Genomic DNA, 26,794 nt, shown 5'->3' on the forward strand with positions numbered 1-26,794 from the left:
TTGAACGTACCTGAGTTTGTGCGTTTAAATGGATTTTGATTATGGTTATTATTATTAAAAGAATTAGGTGGTCTAAAATTGTTATTATTAAAATTATTATTATTATATCCGTTATTAAAATTAGGTCTAAATCCAGATTGATTATAGTTAGGTTTTGGAAAATTATTAAATGATTGATTTGGTTGTTTAAAAATATTATTTGTATTATTTGGTCTTTGCGTAAATTGATTATTGGTTATTGGTTTATGCATAATTGTTTGATTTTTAAATTTTAAAAAGTTTTCTTCTTCTCTTACAAATGCCATTGCTTGCTCGAGTGAATTTGGGTTTTTTAATCTTACTACAAGTTGTGTGTGATAATCTAAGTTATTAATAAATGTCTTTAAACATAGTTCATCGTATTGTTGTATTTTTATTAATTTAACTGGATCTAAATCATCAGAATTATTAATTTTGATACATAACAAACTTCTAGCGTCTTGTAATCTTAATGCAAAATTTTGGATAGGTTCATTTCTAATCGGTTTCATAGAAATTATATCTTGAACTAAACAATCTTCGGATCGTTGATCAGAGAATGTTACAATTAAAGAATCTTTTACTTTTTGCCATGAATCTAATTCTACTCTAGAGGCAATTATATCTGCTGCTCTACCTTTTAATTTTCCTATTATAGTGTCAAATAAACAAATATTTATTGGTGCATCAGGCGTGTTTGGGTTTTGATGATTTAAAAGAAAGTGTTCGCAAGATCTCAAAAATCTACACAATTGTTTAGAATTACCATCAAAATTTGGGATGTTATCTGCTTGATATTTAATAAACTGATAATTAGGTGTAGCCATTTTATTTTCGATTGGTTTTTTAATATTAATTGATTCAGAACTTATTGATAGGTTGTTGACTAGATTGATTAAATTCTCGAAATTTTCGCACATCAAAATCTGGATGATTTGAAAATTTTTATTTTACTTGTATTAATATTATAGTTAAAAATAAGGTAAATTGGTTAAAATACTTAGGGCTAAAAGGATAGTTTGAAAGGTACTTACATTAAGTGACTTTTCATGGGGTTTCTGGGTGGTTTGGTTGCTTTGTTTCTCGTTGTTTTCGTTTTCTTCTTAATTATGAGCTTCTGGCGATTTTTGTCCTTCCGCTCTTTCTAGTAGGTACTTGACGATTTTTGTTCTTTCCCCTAGACAGGTTATCTATGGAATTTGGGCGATTTTTGTCCCTCCGTCCGCTCCTTTAGGTACTTGGGCGATGTTTGTCTCGTTCCCCAGGACTTGGAACCTTCTTCTTCCGATATTGCACTGGTTTCACTTGATTAAACTCCGCAGACAGTTTGTCGATTAATCGTTGACACGAACGAGAACTTTTCCGCGAAAATCCGGACGATTTTTGGGCGAATTTTTCGTTTCAGTTCACTCCGACGGTCTATCTTTTACAATCCTACCGACTGCGCCAGTTAATTTTGAGGTTTTTGTGGAGATGTTTTTAAAAACATTTATTAAACAAGCGGGAGTACAATACGCGTTGATGGATTCTGAAGGAACCCTGTGCCTGCGTCGTGCAGCGGCTTAAATATGAACATAAGTGCTGATGAATATAAAGTATAAGATTTCTACAGGGTGTGTTAATTATACAATTATAACTCTAAACAACTTTTTGTTCAAGTTGTATATTCATAAAAAACATTTGGTTCATAATTATTTTTGATGATTACCTACCTTGTATTTTAATATAAACCTAGAAAAAATATGTTTTTGTTTTATTTTTTTATTCGTCCCTTCAAATTGTGTTTCAAAAACTGTTACATAACATGTCCTCTAACAAATATTTTCATAATACACAAAACATCATTGATTTTTTATTAAGGGTATTATTATTAGTATTTATCCTGGTTTTTGTCGACAATAAAAACTCAATCTTGTAATAGAACATCAATTTTATATTTCGTAAAATTATTTTGATACAAATTCAATTTGTCAAAATTCAAGTCATTAATATATTGATAAACAACCTAAATTATTCCTAAATATTTTATTATAAAAAAAAATGTCACCGGTAAGTTTGTAAAACACATTATGGTTTAACGTAATACTAGAAAAAATCATTTATTTTTTGCACAAAAGAAGCTTGTCGATCCTTATTTGTCCATAACAAAATTCTGTATGTACAACATACATATACCTAATTTATTATTAAGAAAATTAGATTATATGATCTCAGAATTTTAAGAAATTTTTTTTAAGATAAAATAGTTTCTTCTCAACTCTAATATTGTCAAGTTTGGCCTGTATTTTATCTATTTAAAAACATGGGATTGACAATCTCCTTACTAAAATACATACTGGAAGGTACCGATTAAGTTCCATTGCATCAAATACCTTTGTTATAAATCCTGGCTCACAATTTAAGGCCATTGCAAAATGCTTTTGAACTTCATCATAGATTTTACAAGAATAAAAGTGTAATATTGAAACAAAGTAACATTGTAAGCTTCATGACTAATAGTCTCATTTTTAACACTCTTTAAATATCATCTGTTTAACAATTATGAATATTATATGATTTTTCTCAGTGATTTGTGGTACAGAGACAAATTAATATATGCCCCATAACAGTTTTTAAATAAGAAACTTCTGCCTACAGATTTAATTTTCTTATTGGCATAATACCCTTTCTTCCTATATAAATCTTGCCATTTTTTCAGTCCAATGTTCCTTGTTTTTACAGTTGTAGGAATACTAAAAATGTTGACAATAGAACTTGATACTATGTTTGAAAGAGCCTTCATACCTGTAACTGTGCATAAATCTAATTAACTGAATTCTCCTCCTCTTGACACTCTGAACACTGCTGCTGCTAATGTTAGAAATATTTAGCACAAAACTACAACTACCTACAACAAACTTTACAATAAAAATGTTAAATTTTCGCTGTTCGATTAAAATACCCTATCTTATGTTTTCTTTTCCTCCAAATAATCTTGTCAAGTAAGGACCAATCTTATTTGACATATTTCTGGTACACTTGAACTTGTGCTTTCATGGACACTATAAGAGTGCACTGTTTTACAGAAGCACGAACATCGATTCCAGGTATCTTCTTCCTCCACACATAATAAAAACATCCTCTTTAAATGGCCACATCATACACTTATTTTTGACCATTCCCAATTACAATCACGACTTTTACAAATCGCCTTTAGGAAAACTAAAAATAAACAGTTTTGGATCATCTGTAAACACGATTATGTTGTATAAACTTACACATGAAAACTAATCATTTTTCCCGGCGTATTAGCTTTCTGAGAATGACTATGACAATATACAACAAGTCTTTTTGAATTAGTGTTTAGAATAATTGAGATAATAATAAATTTTAACTAGATAACAACACAAACGAAAAAAAAACAAAACAAACAGATGTCAATTAAAGAGGGGAAGTGACAGCGAGACCTGGAAGATGTCTGCCATCTTGCCGTCGACAAAAATTTGGATGCGCACTCGTCGAAGCTCATTCTCCCACTTCCATATCTCTGGTTGTGACCAAACCAAACCAAACCAGATCTACTGAATATACATATAAAATTTTATCAAGCTCGGTCTAGCCGTTTCGGAGATGGTAACAAAATTTAAAAAAAACAACCCCTATTAAAAAATAGGGGATGATGATGGAACGGTGAAAATTTAGGGTTATTTGTATTTTTTAATGCCAACTAAAAAAATAAAAACATTTTTTTCTTTTCAAAAAATAAAAAATGAGGGTGGGCTACCCTCTCGGCTACCCATACCACATAACGGTATAAAAAAAAATAGATAACAACCTGTTCTTAGACGTACTGAATATACATATAAAATTTTATCAAAATCAGTCAAACCGTTTCGGGGATGGTAACAAAAATTTAAAAAAACAACCCTATTAAAAAATAGGGGATGATGGTAGAACAGTGAAAATTTTGGGTTCTTTGTATTTTTTTAATGCAAAATAAAATATATTTTTTTCAAAATAAAAAAAATGGAATGGGCTACCCTTATCACTTATGGGTATAAAAGATAGATAAACTATTTTCAGACCTACTCAATATACATAATAAAATTTCATCAAAATCGGCCAAGCCGTTTCGGAGATGGTAACAAAAAAACAACCCCTATTAGAAAATAGGGGATGATGGTAGAACGGTGAAAATTTAGAGTTGTTTGTATTTTTTAAGACCAAATAAAAAAATTATTTTTTTTTTCAAAAATAAAAAAATGAGAGTGGGCTACCCTCTCGGCTACCCTTATCACTTAAGGGTATAAGAATAGATAACAACCTATTCTTAGACGTACTGAATATATGAACATATAAAATTTTATCAAAATCGGTTAAGCCGTTTCGGAGATGGTAACAAAAAACTTAAAAAAACAATCCCTATTAAAAAATAGGGGATGATGGTAGAACGGTGAAAATTTAGGGTTGTTTGTATTTTTTAATGCCAAATAAAAAAAATTAATTTTTTTTTTTTAATAAAAAAAATGGGGGTGGGCTACCCTTATCACTTAAGGGTATAAAAAAATAGATAACAACAGCTATTCTCAGACCTACTGGAATATACATATAAAATTTCATATCAAAATCGATCAAGCCGTTTCGGAGATGGTAACAAAAATTTAAAAAAAACAACCCCTATTAAAAATAGGGGATGATGGTAGAACAGTGAAAATTTAGGGTTGTTTGTATTTTTAATGCCAAATAAAAAAAATTAAATTTTTTTAATAAAAAAATGGGGGTGGGCTACCCCTTATCACTTAAGGGTATAAAATAGATAACAACGTATTCTCAGACCTACTGAATATACATATAAAATTTCATCAAAATCGATCAAGCCGTTTCGGAGATGGTAACAAAAAATTTAAAAAAAACATCCCCTATTAAAAAATAGGGGATGATGGTAGAACGGTGAAAATTTAGGGTTGTTTGTATTTTTTAATGCCAAATAAAAAAAATTTAAATATTTTTTTTTCAAAAAATAAAAAAAAATGGGGGTGGGCTACCCTTATCACTTAAGGGTATAAAAAATATATAACAACCTATTTTCAGACCTACTCAATATACATATAAAATTTCATCAAAATCGGCCAAGCCGTTTGGGAGATGGCAACATAAAAAATAAAAAAACAACCCCTATTAAAAATAGGGGATGATAGCAGAACGGTGAAAATTTAGGGTTGTTTGTATTTTTTAATGCCACATAAAAAAATAAAAACATTTTTTTCTTTTCAAAAACTAAAAAAAAATGAGGGTGGGCTACCCTCTCGGCTACCCTTATCAGTTAAGGGTATAAAAATAGATAACAACCTATTCTTAGACTACTGAATATACATATAAAATTTTATCAAAATCGGTTAAGCCGTTTCGGAGATGGTAACAAAAAATTAAAAAAACAACCCCTATTAAAAAATAGGGGATGAAGGTAGAACGGTGATAATTTAGTGTTGTTTGTATTTTTTAATGCCAAATAAAAAAAATATTTTTTTTTTCAGAAAATAAAAAAATGGGGGTGGACTACCCTTATCACGTATAAAAAATATATAACTACAGTACGTCTGTCCGTTCTGTAGCTACGGGGTATCCGTGAGAGGGGAAACGATATTCTCTCAATGTTTTTCGTAAAAAATTAGACGACGCGTCCCATCAATAAAAATTCGACAAATTTGCAAGTAGCCAATAAAATGAGTGGGCGGAGCGATTTGCGGTGACGTACTCGTCAAGCCGACGTATAAAATATATTGCTGTTTATTTAAATGTTTTTTTGTCCGCATTCCTTTCATAGACACAGATCCAGCATACGTACTTTATCTATTCTCAGACCTACTGAATATACATATAAAATTTCATCAAAATCGGTTAAGCCGTTTCGGAGGAGTACGTTAACCAAAACTGTAACACGGGAATTATATAGTTAATATTATATGAAAACTGCGGAGTGCGGAGAGCGGAAAGACTGATTATAGCAATAGATAAAATTTAAAACTATAATTTAAAACTATTCAAGAAAGTACACACAAAACAAGGCAACGCCGCGCGTCTATTCGTTCAATTCCGAGCAAAATAGCGAGGCCCCACGAAGTTGGGGCATCGCTCGCCAAAGCGAGGCCCCATCGACAGGTCAGATTTTGATGCGAGACGAGACTTCTAGGGTATTAAAATATTCTTTGCCTATACCTAAAATCTACATTTAGTGAGGAAATTGTGTTTTTTTTGAAAATATAAGACAGAAGTTGGCTTCCGCCCGTTCAATAGCAGGCGTTAATTATTAAAAGTGTCATACCTATCTACAACAAAGTAGAACAATCTTTTAATTAACTCAATAATCATTTTTTCACGTTCAAGAAATATTGGACTTGAATATTTTCAAGAAGAATTTGTCTTCAAAGATATCCAGATAAGGACACCTCAAATACCCGTATTCAAGAAATTAAAACGAAGGTTTGATAGTACGGGCAATGTGGATTATACAAAAAAAAAGAAATGTTAGATGTTGTATAAAAGTAGAGAGTAAGCTGAATGTGTTATCACAGATTAGGTATCGTATAAGTATAGAGATAAAAATTTTGTCCCTAATTCGTGGTACGAAAATTGTTTTTTATGACGATGAGCAAACGAGTAAATTTTCTTGTGCGCAAAAATAAACTCCCGTTTAAACAGCGTAACAACTCTCCCCGTCGGCGCTGTGCACAATTTTAAAGGCCATAGGTGGGCGTGCTTGTGCGCAAACTAGTAACCTAACTAGTGCGCGACTCCAAAAATTGGCACCACGAAAAACAATGCTTTTGACGATAAGTTTATAATCTGTATGATCTGTGGTGTTATTAATATCAGAAGAAAATCCTAATGCTTCCTCTCGAGAAATACTCGTATAATATCGACTAAAACGAACGTTTCTTAGAGTAGTGTTAATAGAAATATAAAAACACATAAAACCTCATCCTTATCAATTGGAACTACATTAAGAGCTAAATGAATTTATCAATAAAATGAATTTTGCAATGCATATGCTTAATACAGAGTTCATTAAGATTGGGGTATTTAACTAAAATCTTATTCTCCAATGAGTAAACTACTACATTTAAATGTTACAAAATGACAAAAGAAAGATAAGGATATATGTACTTTATTTCGTTGTATAATCTTTTGAATACAACTCAATGTTTCGGGATTACCTAATACTTTTGCCTGGCACTCAATGCGATACCGGCAACACTATTACTTCTTCGGAGTCGTAGTGTTGCCGGGTAACGCATTTCGTGTCAGGTAAAAGTATTATTCGGTAATCCCGAAACATCTTGTGGTATTACATTCGATAAACGCCTACTATCGACAGAGCGAAAATCAAATCTTGTCTTATATTTAAAAAAAAAACACAATTTTTTCATTAAATATCTATTTTATGTATAGGAAGTGCTTAACAAAACAAAAAGATTAAACCAAACTATTTGATTAGGATACAAAATGCAGGGCATTCAATTTAAAATAGTGGAGAAATTTACAACATTAGGTTTTGACTCACCCAGTACACCAAAAAAGATTGCAAAATTTAGTAGACTGAGTTTTGAAGAAGACATTATTATACAGTACTTCCTGTTAAATTTTTTTGAGAAGGCTTTAAATAAGCAGCACATTTAGTTTAAACACGGTTATGCTTCAAAAACCACTGGGTATATGACATTATGGTATTTTTGGAATGGAAGTTTAATTGGAAAAATCTACTGAGCTAAAAAAATATTCCATTTTAAAATATACAACTTTAGTTTGAAAATATGTTTGAATCACCATGTATGTTGATAAAAGTATTTTCAAACTTGCGTTACCATTGCACACATTGCGTAAAAAAATTGAAATAAAAATCACAAACCATAACCGTAATATTATAGAGCTTTTTCAGAAGCCTAAGTCACCCTGTATTTAATTATTTGTAGTATTCTTATAATTATTGTAAATAAGGGTAGAATAGTAACTCCAAAATAGACAGCTATTAAAAATTCCGAATCTACCTCTGCTATTGGATTTTCTAGTGTCTATTATAATTTTCTTAAAAAAATAGGTTAAATGTTTATTCTCTCCAACCACAGAGAGGTTAGAGAGGATAATTTCGACAGACGATATCCCAAAATTGACAGAAAAAAAAATTTGGGTCTGGCTCCGCCCATTCGTAATAATAGCAGCAGCTCGTGACGTCACGTCGCACTCGGCGGCTATTGTAGTATTTGTAATCTTCTATACAGGGTGGTAAGAATTGTATTCGGGAAATTTATGCAGCACAAATATTCTGCAGATAAAAATAAGAAAAAAATCGTATAAATGGATGTCCTAAAATGCTTCGTTTCAGAGATACAGGGCGTTTTCTTTCGATTTTATCAACTATATTTGGATATAGTACCTGGAAGTTTCTTGACAGGAGAAATATGATTTCGATGTCACTATAACTTCTACTTATAGGGGGCGCCACCTACATATTTTTTTAACTGGTTTGAAGAGTAATAACTTTTCGTCCGTACGTGTATAAAACTACTGAGTGAAAAAATATAATATGTTCGTAATTTTTTACGTCAAAAATTCCCCGTGGTAAAAATCGCTACGAGCCAAGATATATGAAATGGAAATAGCCAATACATGTCATTACTGACGAAAAATAAACACGTTGACTAGATAGTTATTTGACTGAAATTAAAAATTTGGGAACTTTTTATTTTTTTAAGCTAACAATGAATTTTTCTAGAAAACAAATATGATAAAACAGTTTCTATTGAATCTTGGGCACAAAAACATTTTAAATTTATTATTTCAGACTAATAACTATCCAGTAAACATGTATAATTTTTGTCAATTTTGACATGTATTGACTGTTTTACTTCCAAATATCTTGAGAACCATTACTTGTAGCAATTTTTACCAAGAGACATTTTTACGTAGAAAATTACGGTATGTAGATATTTTACATACCGTTACATTTTACGCTCAGTAGTGTAATATAGGTATGGATGAAAAGTTATTTCTCTTCAGAAGAGGCTACAGTATGACTCCTACTTGTGGCGCTGTCTACAAGTAGGAGTTATACTGACATCGAAATCGAATTTATGATGTCAAACAACACCCAGACATCAGTTTTCATCCAAATATCGGCGTTAGTTTAGAAATTATTTAGAAAAAATCCGAATAAAAATGAAATTTCTACGCCCTGTATCTCGGAAACGAATCATGTAAAATTTATACGCATGCTATAAGCAATCATCTTGTGATGGGTGACACTGGTTTTGCACAAAAAGCAACACCTCGATTAGCATTTAGTTGGTTTATTACAAATAGTGTTTTCCCGACTATTGCATAAAATTTTAATGAAAGAAATGCTGATTCAATATAATATAATATAATATGTATAATGAAATATAAAAATCTTAGTCAGACAAATATTCAAATAATTTCTTTCTTTAAAGTTTTATTTGCATTAAATTACTAAAAATACTATTTATTTCAAGATTTTCTATGTAGAAAGTGCATCTAGTAAAAATCTATTAAAAAAGAATTGCAAGAGTCTTAAGGCCAAGACTGGACCCTGTAAGACCAAGAGAGTCCTGATCTTGCATATAAGCAAATGCAAGATCAGGACTCTCTTGGTTCTTTGCATCACTGCTTCTTTGCAACCCGTCATAAACTTTCTTTTCAACTAAAAATGTGAGACATATCAAAAAGTCGGAATTTTGTCCCATACAACATGAAAGAGCCAGTTTTTGGCAAACTGTCACTCTGTGCTTATCATAGACTTAAAATAAAATATAGACTACACTATTTGCATTTCAACGCGGACAAACATTCTTTTTTGTACACATGTTTACTTCTGGGTACAGTCGACCGAGCCTTCCTCGTCCAGCCTATGTTGTCACGTCTTTAATATTATCAATATTTTTTTTCTTGTTATACACATATATTGAGATATTAATACTGCAGATTAATAAAGTAGGTTTTAATATTAAATAGTCCTTATACTACTAAATTATAAGTCGGATACTGTTTAAAAAGGATAAGTTCTTTACAATATGACAACACCGATTAGAGGCGAGGGAGCCTATTCATTCATTTATTACCTTGTAGTACGTGTCGGACGTGTGCGGTAAAGCTTTGTTGCCGCTATCTCCCCGGCTGTATTAACGCATTTTCTTAGCTTGTAGTCCTTAAGTGTTTATTTTATTAACTTTTTCTGTTCAAGAACTATAAAATATGGTTCGCCAGTGCCAAATTTGCAAGAAATTTGACTTAAATAATCCATTTAAGTCTTGAAACGACTTTTGACCGGTAGGCAACTCTCAATTTACCCATTAGGAGTCAGTGGCGTTGTTGTAGAAAGGCGCTTATTTAGATAATATTTTAGTAAAATGTAAATCTGAATTTTTTCTCTTACATTACATTATTTACTTACTTACATTGCAACAAAATCATAATTATAACCCTGTTAATAATTAATAATGTTTTTATTAAAAATATATTCCGGTTTATTCTAAAATTATCTTCAGAATCTAAAATAACATACAAGAATTTTAAAATGATATTACATTATGAAACAATATTTTTTAATATACCGGGTCGTCTCAAAGTGGCTCACCCCTACAACTTTTTATTTTTTCAGATAAAAAAAAAACAGATTTGTATGTTAGTAGGTATATGACATAAATTAGATTTATTGACGTATTCAATTGTTTTGGTCTCTTCCTGTTTTACCGAAATGATTACATCTTTTGATTTTTAAAGGCACCCTCGGTATATTGCTACTTTATTCGATAAAAATGACACTCTGAATAGAATGACATATCATATGTCAACTTTTGACACTGTCGCTTAAAAACAAATCGTATTTTAAATTTCAATCCAGGGTGCCATGGTGTTGTTAAAAACACTAAGTTTTAATCAAGGAGCCTTGGAAAAATAGTTTTGATCGTGTAATGGGTTTCGTGTCCATATGCGAAAATGTCAAAAGTTGACATATGATATGTCATTCTATCCAGAGTGTCATTTTCTATCGAATAAAGTAGAAATATACCGAGAGTGCCGTTTAAAAATTAAAAGTTATAGACATTTCCGGTGAAACAGGAAGTGACCAAAAACAATTGAATGCGTCAATCAATCCTAATTTATGTCATATACTAACATACTAAATCTTGTTTTTTTATTTGAAAATATAAAAAAATTATGGGGGATGAGCCACTTTTGGGACGCACCCGGTATAATAAAGACAGTACCGAGTTAAATAAATGTAGTTTTCATTTTATCCACTTCCTATCACCTTCCTTGCTTTAATGGAACAAATTTATGTTTTCTCTAATTTACATAAGACATCACTTAACCAGAAAAAAAGTTACAACAATCATATTTTTTTTCTCTCCCTGTCGCCGATTCTATTATATCTGTGGAATAGATCCTGTTTTGATTAATATTAGGGGTTATAAATGTTTGACTAAAATTAATAATTTATTATTAATTTCAAAAATTACGTAATTTCGATTATAAAACTTCTTCTATAACGTGTATTTTATTATTTTTATCCTTTTTGGACTCTAAGACGTTTTTTCTAAACTTTTATTTAAAAAACCTCTCCTAAATCTTAATAAAATATAAAAAAGTTTAAATATGATATATTTTTAATTTAATTATAGCTTCATTAAAATAAAAAAAAAATACCCGGCTATGATACGGAGAGTTCAGGCACGGCACATAAAACAATCGGCACGCTAATTCTACTCAGGGTGCAGCCACACTATCCTAAAAACGGCGTATCGGCGTAACGGCGTAATGACCTTGAATAGATCTCCAGTAATTCTATTGGCTGAAACATTCATCTGTCAGAAATTTTATCTGTCAAATTCATCTGTCAAAAATTTCAGCCAATAGAATTACTGGAAATCGATTCAAGGTCGTTACGCCGTTACGCCGATACGCCGTTTTTAAGATAGTGTGGCTGCACCCTCAGATTCCATTGTTTAAAATTTCTATAAAATTTGACCTTGTCGGCGCCATTATGGTTTCCAAGTCAGGGCCGGATTAAAACGTATCAAAAAATTTCTCAGAAAATACGACAGGGTCGTATTAAAAAAATACTGTAATTGACTGAAACTGAATTTTATTTACTATACTTTTGTCCAAACAAATGAATCGTTAACCGCGCATACTTCTCGAAAAGTAAAAATGAAAAAATCAATTAAATATTTCACTGTAGAGAATAGACAATTAAAATTAAAAAAACATGCAACTAACAAAAACATGCCAGGAGTTACAAACAAGAATTAAAGAAATACCAATAAAATATTTATTGAACAATATAAAGAGGCTACGTACAAATTATGCCCATCAATGGGCGTAGCAAATTGTATTAATATTCAAATTTCACAAATTAATAAATCCACAATTTTTTTTGAGAAACTTCTATTTTTTTCATGGCAGGAAACAGTAGGTACCGCATTGTATTTTATACGGTTACAAAGTGAATTGGTAAACATTTTAAATTCAAAGTGAACAGAACACAACCTGTACTTGTGGGCCTTATTTATATCTTCAATCAAGTCTTCTCTAATTAGCTGCAATTGCCCATGTTCTTGCCCTAAAAATGTATTGTTAACTTATTTTCGATATAATCAGTTTATTTATTTTTATAATTATATTTAAATGAATAATATAATGATTTTTAAATTTAATTTTTAATGTCTAGATTCTAGATACAACATTAAATTTTATTTTACTAAATATTTAACATTAAATCTTACTAATATTAAAGTTTATTAAGATTTTTAATTAGATCTTCCTATTTAGCTGAATGTCCTAATATGTATACTACTGTTTTTTTTTCACAACTAAAATATGTTATAATTAATCACATATATACATACCTAATAGGATCTATAGGAAACAGAAAGAAACTTTTATTGAACAACAAAAATAAAACTACTAAAACAAATTATATTACATTATAATAATAATAGCTCCCGTATATAGCGTTTGACGCCTTGGGAGTACCAAGGTACAGCTTGCCATACTAGAGCCATTCGGTATACAAAGGAAGGTAATGTGGCTAGCACTACGCTTCAACCGCCTATTATTACCTCAGGATTGTGAATCCCAAGTACTCATTTAAGGCTGAGTCGACATAGGTACCCAAACTATTTTTATTTTAATAAAAATTGTCGGCTGATGAAATGCCGGGTGTGGGATTCGAACCCACTCACAACCTTGAGATTGGTAGACGAGAGCCTGTACCTCTTCGCTACCGGGCACCTATTGGCAACTATATTACATAAGAAACGAAAATAAAACTAGAAAAACCAAATATATCACATAATAAACAAAAATAAAACAACAAAAACAAAATATATCACTCAAGAAAAAATCAAAATAAATTAAGCCGCACGCTACTGACTCGAATCTGCCGTAACTGTGTGTTGTCGCTGAAAAAACTACGACACTGGTTACTTTCTGTTGATGGAAACGCAAATGGCGGCGTGCGCGAGGATATGCGCGTAGCGTTCCCGCCAAAGCGAGTTAGCCTGCCGTGTGATTTATATGCCGTGGTTCAGGTGTACTTGAGAAACGAAAGACAGTGTTGTGTTTCTCGGCAGAGTCGTCAGGGAACAGGGCCAGTCAACTGAGATATACGACCTTGAACGATCTGTTTTTGGGGTAGTAATTTCCTGGGGCGCTAGATGGCGTATTTTTATTTTAATTTTTCTAGTTGCCTAACAATTGCGTACAAAATTGTTTTTATAGTTGCCTAAATAGGCCTATTAATTATGTTCTGTCATTGTTCTGTATGTCAAATCAGTTTTCCGTTTCCGGCTTCCTCCTTCCTCTTCAGTTGTGTTTTGCAATTAAACGGAGATGTGCGTTTCGCTGTTTTCTGGTTGTTTGGCTGTGTTTTTTGCAATCTTCATTTTAAAATCGTGATTTTGTATTTTTGAATTTTTTTGAACTTTGTTTTGTGTTTGATTTTTAAGATCTCTATTAAAGGTAAGGTTTAAGTTAAAGGTCTTTGATTTATCTAACAATAGGGAGTTTTCGTTGCTTTAAAAAATTCAACGGTACGGTTAACGGATACGTAACCATAACCGCTATTTTGACAGATAAAAAAACAGTTTTCGGACTTTCGGTTCATCGGTTCGGAGCCGACATACGATACGATAACCGAAAACTGACAGCTGACTGAGAGCACAGCCCGTAGCGTAGTGTTTTGATTTTTGGTTTTTGTATTGTTGTTTGATTTGAAAGTGCTTTATATGACTTTATTGGGTATCGCTATATAGGATGAACAATTTCACTTTCTCTTGTATTCCAACGATATTTGTTATGTGTTCTTAAATCTGGTACTATAATAAATATTATACTTTTTAATCTGTTGTTTTATTTGTTTGTAAAATGTTTTATGGTATAATTTTCTGTAAATTAAAATAAATTATTTATTGTAGGTTTTATGCACATAAAATGATATAAGCAAACCATTTAACACTTTACAATAAGCTTAACCTGGTTTAACTTTTATATATAAATCCTTGTTTTTACCATTTGACTTTGTTTGCCAACTTGGGACCAATCAGATGACTACACATTATTTTGTAGAAATCTGATTGGCTCTAACTGGCGAACAAGTCAATACGTCTTGCTTAAAAATAAATTGGATCTATTTAAATTTGCCGCCACATTTGTTACTTTCCTGGGTGGCTAGATGGCGCCACTTCAATATACAGATTACAGATTTCTTTACAAATTTGAAACCGTTTTCAAACTAAAAAATGCATGGGAGTTAGCGTTCTTCTTTAGTGTGTTCTGTGTCAGGGAACGACCGTTACGACAGAGACAACCTATCTATCGCTCGTGTCGCACTCGTTATAACCTAAAACAATAACACAACAATAACAAGACATTGTCTGACCGCATGTTCCAGCTATTTATGAATGAGATGCTCAGTCTATATTTTATTTTAAGTCTATGGTGCTTATAGAATTCCCGATTCTACATAGTTCTAATAACTTTAACTGACCTCTATTACAAAACAACAAGAAAAACAAAAATTAAAAATGCAATACAAATTAACGATTAAAATAGTTAATTATCTAGTATATTTTTAGCATTTTTTAAAAACTATATTTGCTGGTGACTTTCAAATACTGGATAGAAATACGTAAATAGATGATGTTTCAAGTAATTTAAAAATTCATGCAAATTGTCCATTAATAAACTTTTTTCTGCATAAGGCTAATTATTACGAACACACTGTATAATAAAGCATATCGATTTCAGGTCGTTTTCAAACACCCGGACCTGGTACCTACGCCCCCGAGAAAGCCCCCCGCACCAAAGAACCCAGACCTCCAGCTTACTCTATGGCGTCCAGACATCAAGGATTCAAACCGTATCTGACCCCTGGACCTGATAAATACGAAGTACCGTCTACCCTAGGTCCCAAAGTACCGGATAAGCCAGCCAATGCGGCTTACAGCATGTTAGTACCTATGTACCTAATATAGTAAACGCCACGAATGTTTGGGAGTGATTCATCGGTCGCTACCATGTGAACTAATCTATTCAAGGTTACATAAAACTTAATTCCAGTGCCGTGGTGTTTCAAGTCATATAATAATCAATATATAATCTGTTGTAATTTGTTGTTTTAACTGTCAAAGTCTTGTCAAAACATATATTTGGTTATAAATATAAATTGGAATGCCCCATTGGTCGTACTGCAAGCACACCAATGGACTGACGCACAAAAACGAGTCAATCAAAGAAACGCGATATAGTATCGTCTTTGTCAATCACGCTAACATTTTAGAATAAGTAGGAGAAGTGCAGGCAGATGATTAGACCGGGCCTTTAAAACCTACGTCTGCGGTAAAAATTTACGTTTTTAATGTAAAAATGATAGCGCGCGTGTCGATTCTAACTTCATCAAGCGATGAATCACTCCCAAACATTCGTGGCGTTTACTCTACCTTAGATCTTATAAACTTCGCGGATAGATGCCATATGTACAGGGTGGTCGAAATTGTTCTGTTTTAACAGAGAAAACCTATTTCCTTACTAGATAGAGCAAAACCGACATAGATGTCATGGGCTCGATTTTTGAGAAACGTTTAATGGCGTAAGCCGCCTGTTGATATTTTCACTGCCAACTGAGATACGGGGTCTTTTGGAATTTTTTACCATTTTGAAAATTGCCCATAACTTTTTTTATTTTGCGGAATAATAAAATTCTGTAAAAACGTTATTAAGGGACTTTTTTAGGCACAATCCAGTGGCGTAGTTTTAAAATAGTTGGCCCAAGCGGTTTTTCCATCAAACTGTGGAGGCTTGTGTTCATTCACCACTTTTGTGTTGGTGAATTCGCCTTCGCTATTTCGGCCCTTAAAATTTCTACCTTTCTGTTTACATCGTCCTCAATCTGTATTATTTTATCTTGTAGCTCCGTAAAATTCTCTATAGTCTTTTCTTCTAATTTCCTGGAATTTTCTGTTATCTTGTTGTATAAACTTTCTTCTAAATTAACTATCTTGCTATTCAAATTGTCGTTTAAATTGTCTTGCAAATTTTTCAATGACGAGGCAAGTTCACCTTCTAACTCAAAGCAAAATGTATCAGGATCCTCACCTTCCTCGAACATCTCTTGTCAACAACATCTCTTACAACAAATCTGGCTTGCAGAATGCTTTTTTTCCATCTGTCTCGCACACTCTCTATTCCAATATGCATTTTAATTCAGACACTTTCAAATCTTTCAACAAGTTTTTCGAAGCCATTTTTAGTCTTTTTATTTATCTAGTCTGTTATCTATTATCACACATCACACACGCCACTTCACACCAATTGTTACGTTTTTCGTCGGTTCCGTGTGGATAGAAAGTATAATTTATTTAAACACAATTTATTTTACACTAAGTAACAAAATAATAACAATAAAACACTTAAAGAACTATTTACAAACTTATTTACTACTATTTATTTAAAAAGGGATATATTTGAATTTATTTTAAAAGGCGCGAGCATGACCGATTGTTTCTGTCCTCCTCGCATAGGCCTCGGTTTATCCAAAGACAAAGATACCAGAATGTTCCAGTCTTTTCTTAGCCGCTTTCTTTCTGGCGAATTCCGCCAGATTAAATGGGGATGGGGCATATTATTCCGAGGGTTGAGTCCGCAACAATACTATTAGGTATACTATTAATTACATACGGTATGACCGAAAAAAACGGCGTCCGGTTGATTTGCATGACATTCCCCATGTAATTTTAAATATAAAATGACAGCGGTCTTCATTGCATAGCCATTGGTGACACCGTTTTTTTTTTCGATCATATATTATATATTTATAGTGCTTTTATATACAAAATTTCGATGTAGAACCACTCCTTCATCATTTATTTTCCAAATTCCCTATTTGAAGTTTAGTTCAAAACCTCTAGTGGTCATGATGTCAAATGTGGGTGGCAATCCCATACTATCTGTCATGAACATCCGATAGATGTCTTTGAAAGATTTTTCCTCTCCTCAAAAAAAATATTTTTAGTATTGAAAATACTTCTGACCGCGTTTATATGGGACCCATCTTTGAAAAAACGACATGCTAGAAGCAACATGGGTTCAATAACCTGCCTGTCAACACGTACTTAAGTCGATAGAGCCTGCATTGATGAGCGAACAGGGCAAGGCCGTTCAAATCTGGACCGGCGGATAAAGAAAGCGATATTAGGGAGTTTTCGTTGCTTACAAATTGCAATTCCGGTTAACGCTAATTGACAACTTTGACATTTCAATTTCGATTATCGTATATCGTAACCGCTAGCTGCCGATATTTTACGGACGTTAGCCAAAGCCGTTAACATAGCGGTACGCATGCGCACTAGCGCAGTAGAAACACAACATTGAAAAATACAGATCTAACCTAACCTCATTCTATTTTGTTTATGTTTTGATTATTTATTTTATCTGTGTTAAACTCGTTGGGAATTCTTAGTGCTTCAACTAATCGAGGAATGTCTTTTTTTTTCAAAGCGGAAGTTTTTCAAGCTTTGCACTCTTGGTCAGATAATATTTCTAGGTTGAACTCCCCATAAAGTTCTGCTCGATATTCGATGTTGTTTTCAAACCCTTCCAACAGCATAGCATCCTCCAAATCCGATTCATCACTAGAGTCCAATAAAATTAAATTGTCCATCCTATATAGCGATACCCAATAAAGTCATATAAAGCACTTTCAAATCAAACAACAATACAAAAACCAAAAATCAAAACACTACGCTACGGGCTGTGCTCAGCGTTTCGGTTATCGTATGGTATGTCGGCTCCGAACCGATGAAGCGAAAGTCCGAAAACTGTTTTTTTATCTGTCAAAATAGCGGTTATGGTTACGTATCTGTTAACCGTACCGTTGAATTTTTTTAAAGCAACGAAAACTCCCTATTATTTTAAAAGAAAATATATCAAGGCATGGGTTGTTGGTACAGTTTGGCTATTTTAATCTAACTATTTCCGTAAGGGGCAAATTATACGAGAAAGAGCATAATTACATAAATAATAAATTTAGACTAATTACCATATTTTTTTGTATGATTATTATTTTTTTAATTAACAACTTAGGACAAAGAAAAAGCTTGCATGGTTTCCACCGCCAACAGGCGTTAAAACAAATGAATCCAAGGCGTTGTCAAATATTTATTGGGATAAGTTGATAAGTTTTTACCGTTTGAATATTGTTGTAAATAATAATTATTATCATTTAATTAGTGCTAACTTATCAAAGTTCACAACACGGCGAAATTTCAATAAAATCGGCCAACGGATCTTTGAGATGTTAATAAAAAAATGTCTATTAGGAAACATCTTGACACCCTGTATCTTTAAAATTATGGATTTCCGGACACATGTTTAAATTAACTTTTTACCTTAAAAACACTCAAAGAATCGCGTCCTGAAGTTGGCCAGATACTACTTAATTAACACCCTGTATTTAAAAATGGCTAGCTAGTGATTTTGTAAGTAAAGCTATGTTTATTTTAATAGAAAAAAAAATACATTTCATAAAAAATAAACAAACCCATAATTCAATTACTATACACTAATTAATTAACTTTAAATGTATCTAAATAAGCACTTTAATAATTGAAAAATGGACATGAGCACTTCATAGAGTATACCAAATATGTAAAAAAATATCAATAAAAATCCACAAATGGCACATTAAAATCTGCATTATCTGAAATCAAATTATAGGTACCTAAACGGCCAATCAGCCAGACAACAGTGACAAGACGCCGACATCGATAACGCGATGAGCAGTTTTTAATAATTATTCCGAGTTAATACTTCAAGTAGCATTCCTTCAAATAAATTTTAATTTAAGTATTGTTAATATAGTCATATTAATGATTATAGCCTGTATGATTTCTAAAATAAAAAATCAAGCGTGTTTTTATCAGAATAATTATTAAATGATTAAATAGAAATAGTTAATATTTCTTAACTTCCCAAGTAGCATTTTCACGACTTGCGACCACATGTTTACTAAACACAACGTTGGATTAGTTACAAAAAATAGTTAGCTCTCTACCTTGGGTATTAAAATAAATTTAAACGTTTTTATAACGTTGTGCCGACGTTGGACTAGTACTACAGCAAAGTAGAAGCTTCTGCGACGTCGAATAAACGTTGTCTTGTAACCTTTTTTGCTTAAGTGATCTTTAGGTGATTCGGATAACGTAGTTACAACGTTGGACAATATTGAGTTTTCCGACGTCAGTTTCAGGACCTATTCCAACGTTATGCAAACGTCGTCTGTTTTACTAATTCCAACGTTGTTTAGATTTCCTTATTCTTACGTTGGTAGGACGTCGAGTCACTACCTTTTTGCAACTGTATTGAACCATAACCTTAAATCTTAAAGTTGTTTGCGTTTAACTTTTTTGCCTTGGGTAACGAGTTACAGAGTCGGTTAAAGTGTTTCAATAATTATGATCTTCAAACATCCTCCACACTTAAATACTTTTGTTTTGTTTTCCTTCACTGCCATCTGACATATGTCTCTAACTAAATCATAAAAATAATATTTTTACTATAATTATCCCAATTTAGGATAAAACGCGACTTAGACGCCATATTAGTTTTGTATTTCTATGAATTAGGATTTTAAACAACGTTGCAGTTTGTACTAAATTAGGCTTCTAGCCAACGTCGGTATCCAACGTCGTTTCGACCCAAAAATTATTCTCCAAACTAGTGCAGACTAGGGTTGGCACGAGGTTGTGCCGACGTTGCGCCCCGACGTTTGGTCGCGTGACACAACGTTGTCCCGACGTCCAAATGCTGCTTGGGTTCGTAAGTGTTACATTTTAATACCGTATGATCGAATAAAAGCGGCGTCAGCGATGGCTATGAAATGAAGATCGCTGTCATTTTATATGTGAAATTATATGGGAAATGTCATCGATCGTCATTTCCAAGCCAACTGGACGCCGTTTTTTTTTCGATCATACGATATAATTATGGATTTAATAATTAAATAATTATCTTAAGGTTAAATTGTGGTAAACTTGTTATGAGTTTCAATCATTTATATTTAATATCTTAGGGAGGCAATATAGATTTTAGGCAGAAGAACTCAAGGGAAGGACTGTGTAATTAGTAATTAAAACTTTACATTTTTTTTACTTGCCATTTTTCTTGTCTTTCACGTTGCACGTTGACTCTTCGTTGTGCCACACACAATCTGAATTTCGGATATGATGCAGAACTGATAAATTAGACGAAATATATTAATTGCAAGGTATGAAAAGAAATATTTTTGTTAACTTTGCAAATACTTAGGGCATGCAATAATTTAAAAAAAAATGACGTGAGATTACTTCCTAATTCTTGAAAGTCTTGGATGATAAAGATTTTAATTATTATGGGTCTGTTTTGTTTAAGAAGCTACTAAATAATTTCAAAAATTATCAACTATCAAAATATAATGGTAGAAAATGTTAATTGGACATACTGAATGTTAACTAGGTATACATAGTTGCTGCAATCGATAATATATGTTGCTGCTTATTTTACTCATAACAAAAAACCATCAATACCGCTACTCACATTATGGGCACCTTTTTATACTTAAATCTCATAATGATTTTTAAAAATACATATGTAGGTACATATTATATGTACAGAAATGCAGTTGTGGACTGTATTAATTTTAAATTTTAGTTTGACTGGTCTTATTTTATCAATGTAAATTACGTTAATAGCTGGGAGAAACCGCACAGAGAAATGAGAAACCTGCTCCTACCTTTAATGGTCGTCTCAGACAGCTTCAGAGGGCCCTCTTCTCGATCTTGATCTTCTCAGCGCTAATTTTCACATATACACTAACATGAATCGTCTTTGAAGGGATTTTTAAGTTCAGACTTTCGGCGCGTACCGGTTAGCTGACCAATTTCGTCGTACGACGGTTTGTAATAGACTGTGTGCTACACTTCCTAGTGTTCGGGTATGTGTACACTAATGTTGCAGGAAGCATGTATAAGTGCGGCAATTTAAAATTTAAAGAAATTAAAATAATTAATCTCAATCTAAGAAACTACATAAAAAGAAAATAATTTTATATAAAATATTAAGTTTCCTTAACATTCCACCCACCAAAACATATGTTTTTAAAAATAAGATAAAGAAAAAAAAATAATGCAAAGTTAAGAATAAAAAAATGTATAAAGAATTATTTTACCTTATTAGCTGCCAGGTAAAGGGCAAATTTTGACAACTGGTCTTTGTAATATCCCATGTGCAGTTTTAAGTGTAACTACACGAACAATATTGTCTTTTCCGGGATGAAGCTTTATGACTCTACCCAATTCCCAAGATAACGGAGATTTTGTTTCATGTTTGATCAGAACTAATGAATTCAATTTTATTTCAGGAGTAGGTTCGGTCCATTTATGCCGTTCTTGCATTAAATGTACATACTCCTGAGACCAACGTTTCCAAAAATCAGTATGCATACGTTGAATTAGTTGCCATCTTGACAATCTATTAAGAGGGATAGAGGTCAGATCAGATTCTGGAAAACCAATTGTTAAAGGTTCTAAGGTCAGAAAGTGACCGGGAGTTAATGGTTGTAAATCATTGGGATCGGCACTTATAACCGATAATGGCCGAGATTTCAGCACTGCTTCAATTTGGGTTAGAATAGTGGAGAATTCTTCATATGTCAAAATCTGAGAGCCGATTGTTCGATATAAATGAGATTTCATAGATTTTACACCGCTTCGGCCAGGCCATTAAAGTGAGGACTGCCGGGTGGATTAAATTTCCAAGTAATGGATAAAACTTGAGCCGCAACCTGGGCGAATTGAAGCATTTGGTTGCTGGCACCTTTGAAATTAGTACCTTGATCACTAGAAGTAAAAGAACATCTGCCACGACGCGAAACAAAACGCTTAAAAGCGGCCAAAAAAGCCTCAGAAGTAAGGTCTGAAGTAGCTTCAAGATGTATTGCTTTGGTAGCTGAGCATACAAAAACACAAACATATCCCTTATAGATCTTGGCTTTTCTGTATCGATGCATTGTTAGAGAAAAGGGACCTGCAAAATCAATACAAATGGACGAAAAAGCCTTCAATTGTGAAATACGTAACGATGGCAAGTCAGCCATATAAGGATTGTATGATTTAGGTTTACAGCGAAAGCAACGAATACATCGATTTAAACATTTGTATATAGAACTTCGTGGAGATAGTATCCAAAATTGTTGAAGTATTAAACAGTGCAGTGTCTTTAAACCTGGGTGAAGGTTTGCTTGATGAATCCACTCAATAATCAAATCAGTAAGTCTGTGTGATTTAGGCAATAATATAGGGTGTTTTACATCGTAAGTGAAGTTGCTATTATTAAGTCTGCCACCCACCCTGACAAGACCTTCCGAGTCCAAGAAAGGCGCAAGTTTCCGAAAAGGTTTAGGCAGTAAAGCATTTGATAGAATTTTATCTATAATGTCTGAAAAGGTCTTTCGTTGAACATGTCGAATAATATAAATCAATGATTTATGCATTTCAGAAGATGAAATAAAAGAGGTTTTACTTTGCAGTGAATCTTTAGATTTAAGGAAAAATCTTAAAACATAGGCTAAAACTCTTTGAATTTTACGTATCGAAGAAAACTTGTGTAGCAGATCGCATATGATATCTTCTTCTAATGAAACATGGAGAGATGTTTGTTTTTCTTCACTGTAGACAGATTCACACATTTCTAAATGAGGTTGAGCAGGCCAGACATCTCGGTTGCAATGTTGAAGAAAGTTTGGACCGCGCCACCAAATTTTGTGTTCTAAGAGTTGAGATGCAGTTAAACCACGAGATGCGCAATCTGCAGGATTGTCACTGGACGGAACATAACGCCAGGAAGTGTTAGAAACTTTGCCTTGGATATGACTTACTCTGTTAGCTACAAAAGTTTTCCATTTATGAGGACTGGCAGCTAACCAGGCTAAAACGACAGTCGAATCAGACCATGCATATATGGAATTAAAACAGAGATAATCTGCGTAAGTAGTAGTAACAAAAGTAAGCAAATCCGCCAATAAAACAGCTGCACAGAGCTCTAGACGAGGCAATGAAACAATTTTTAATGGAGCCACTTTACACTTAGCAGTGACCAAAAAGGTACTACTTGACCACTATCATTGATAGTCCGAAAATATATGACGGCTGCGTAACCAGTTTGGGAAGCATCACAGAAACCGTGCAGTTCCATACAAGAAATATTATCAGAAATTACACGTCGAGGTATTCTAATTCCAGCTAGTTGGGATAGTTCGGATTTATACCTATTCCAGACCTGCAATATTTCTGTAGAAGGAGTTTCATCCCAAGATATATTAGATTCCCAGAGTTTTTGTAGAAGACATTTTGCTAATAGAATAACTGGAGAAATAAAACCAATAGGGTCATATATTCTACTAATTTCGGAAAGTATGTTCCGTTTAGTACATTGGCGATCAACTGGATTAAAAGAATAAGTAAAATCGTCAGATTTTGGACACCATTTTAGACCTAAAACTTTAATGAACGAAGGTTCTTCTTTGTGAAAGCTACAAGACATTTGTACATCAGAAGGAGGAATATGGCTTAACAAATCAGGTTGATTACTTGTCCATTTTCTCAATTCGAACCCCCCAGTACGCATAAGATCAACAAGTTCGTGTTGCAAACTTAGAGCAGAATTTAGATCATTTGCACTACAAATTGCGTCATCTATATAAATATTTTTCTTTATTGCCTTTGCAGCTAAAGGAAAACGAGACTCTCCTTGATCAGCAAGTTCTTGCAGTGTTCGAAGAGCTAAATATATGGAGCAGATGATACCCCGTATGTCACTGTAAGCAGTTTGTATTCTTGAATTGGTTCATCCGAGGAAAACCGCCATATGATTCTTTGAAAGTTTTGAAATTGTGGTTGAATAAGAATTTGTCTATACATTTGCTTAATGTCACAAATAAAAACATATAGATGAAATCTAAAAGTTAAAAGAATAGAAGCAATATCCTGTTGTAACTTAGGTCCTATAAATAAGGAATCATTGAGAGATGGAAGAAGGAATCCATTCGTGTCTCGAAAACTAGCATTAAAAACCACCCTAAGCTTAGGTCCAGATATCTCATTTTTTATAACAGAATGATGAGGTATGTAGTAAGCTGCAGGAGAGTTATAGGCTTCCGGAGGGATCAATACCATATGTCCATTGTTGAGATAATCCTGCATAAACTCACAGTAAGCTTTACGAAGCTCTGGATTTTTAGCAAGCCGGAACTCTAGTGATGTAAATAGTCGACGAGCTTGATAACAAGTATTACGGAAGAATGGATTCGGTATTTTAAACGGAAGAGGTACACAGAATCGGCCAGACTGATCTCTATAAGTTAGCGATTTTTGAAGCTGAATATCTAAGTTATTTTCAATAGAAGTATGGCAGCTTAGCAAAGTTGAATTATGTAACGGTACATGGTCAGAAACTGCCATGCCTTGAAGAATATATCCGAAAATTGTTTCTAAAGCAACAGGTTGACCCGGTTCACCTAAAACCCGTCCCGAACGTAGAATATGAGGTACCAATTCAGCATCAATTAAAAGGTCAATAGGACCTGGTTTTTGAAATGAATAATCAGCTAATTTAAGATTCTGGATATGTGTCCAAGACGAAGGATTTATATTTATCTTAGGTTGGTCAGAACAAATTTTCGGTAAAATTAAACCATCAAAAGAGAATAGAGGATTAGAATCATTACATGGTTTAATCGTACAATGTGTGACGCCCTGATTTGTTTGCGCCGACATTCCATTAAGTCCTTCAATGGGAATAGAAAAACGATATATATCTATAATCAGTCTTTCCGCTCTCCGCTCTCCGCTCTCCGCTCTCCGCACTCCGCAGTTTTCATTATATAATTCCCGTGTTACAGTTTTGGTTACCGTACTCCTCCGGAACGGCTTAACCGATTTTGATGAAATTTTATATGTATATTCAGTAGGTCTGAGAATAGGTAGTTATATATTTTTTATACCCTTAAGTGATAAGGGTAGTCCACCCCCATTTTTTTATTTTGTGAAAAAAAAATTATTTTTTTTATTTGGCATTAAAAAATACAAACAACACTAAATTTTCACCGTTCTACCTTCATCCCCTATTTTTTAATAGGGGATGTTTTTTTAAATTTTTTGTTACCATCTCCGAAACGGCTTAACCGATTTTGATAAAATTTTATATGTATATTCAGTACGTCTAAGAATAGGTTGTTATCTATTTTTATATCCTTAACTGATAAGGGTAGCCGAGAGGGTAGCCCACCCTCATTTTTTTTAGTTTTTGAAAAGAAAAAAATGTTTTTATTTTTTTATTTGGCATTAAGAAATACAAACAACCCTAAATTTTCACCGTTCTGCTATCATCCCCTATTTTTAATAGGGGTTGTTTTTTGTTTTTTTTGCCATCTCCGAAACGGCTTGGCCGATTTTGATGAAATGTATATTGAGTAGGTCTGAATGTATATTGAGTAGGTCAATATGTATATTGAGTAGGTCTGAAAATAGGTTGTTATATATTTTTTATACCCTTAAGTGATAAGGGTAGCCCACCCTCATTTTTTTTATTTTTTAAAAAACAAATATTTTAATTTTTTTTATTTGGCATTAAAAAATACAAGCAACCCTAAATTTTCACCGTTCTACCATCATCCCCTATTTTTTAATAGGGGTTGTTTTTTTAAGTTTTTTGTTACCATCTCCGAAACGGCTTAACCGATTTTGATAAAATTTTATATGTATATTCAGTACGTCTAAGAATAGGTTGTTATCTATTTTTCTATCCTTAACTGATAAGGGTAGACGAGAGGGTAGCCCACCCTCATTTTTTTTAGTTTTTGAAAAGAAAAAAATGTTTTTATTTTTTTATTTGGCATTAAGAAATACAAACAACCCTAAATTTTCACGGTTCTGCTATCATCCCCTATTTTAAATAGGGGTTGTTTTTTGTTTTTTTTTGCCATCTCCGAAACGGCTTGGCCGATTTTGATGAAATTTTATATGTATATTGAGTAGGTCTGAAAATAGGTTGTTATATATTTTTTATACCCTTAAGTGATAAGGGTAGCCCACCCCCATTTTTTTTATTTCTTGAAAAACAAATATTTTAATTTTTTTTATTTTGCATTAAAAAATACAAGCAACCCTAAATTTTCACCGTTCTACCATCA

General features: G+C 32.8%; 1 protein-coding gene across 1 annotated transcript in view; it reads left to right on the forward strand.

Annotated features, from left to right (window-relative positions):
• LOC115876529 (outer dense fiber protein 3-like) overlaps window positions 1-26,794 on the forward strand; it is an 81,099-nt gene that overhangs the window by 42,227 nt on the left and 12,078 nt on the right. The window contains exon 3 of the mRNA XM_030892341.1: window positions 15,322-15,523. Within this exon, the coding sequence (XP_030748201.1) occupies window positions 15,322-15,523 (202 nt within the window). The remainder of the gene's footprint in view (window positions 1-15,321; window positions 15,524-26,794) is intronic.

Source organism: Sitophilus oryzae, unplaced genomic scaffold (assembly GCF_002938485.1).
Source record: "Sitophilus oryzae breed Bouriz unplaced genomic scaffold, Soryzae_2.0 scaffold_1436_pilon_pilon, whole genome shotgun sequence".
Taxonomy (NCBI): Eukaryota; Metazoa; Arthropoda; class Insecta; order Coleoptera; family Curculionidae; genus Sitophilus; species Sitophilus oryzae.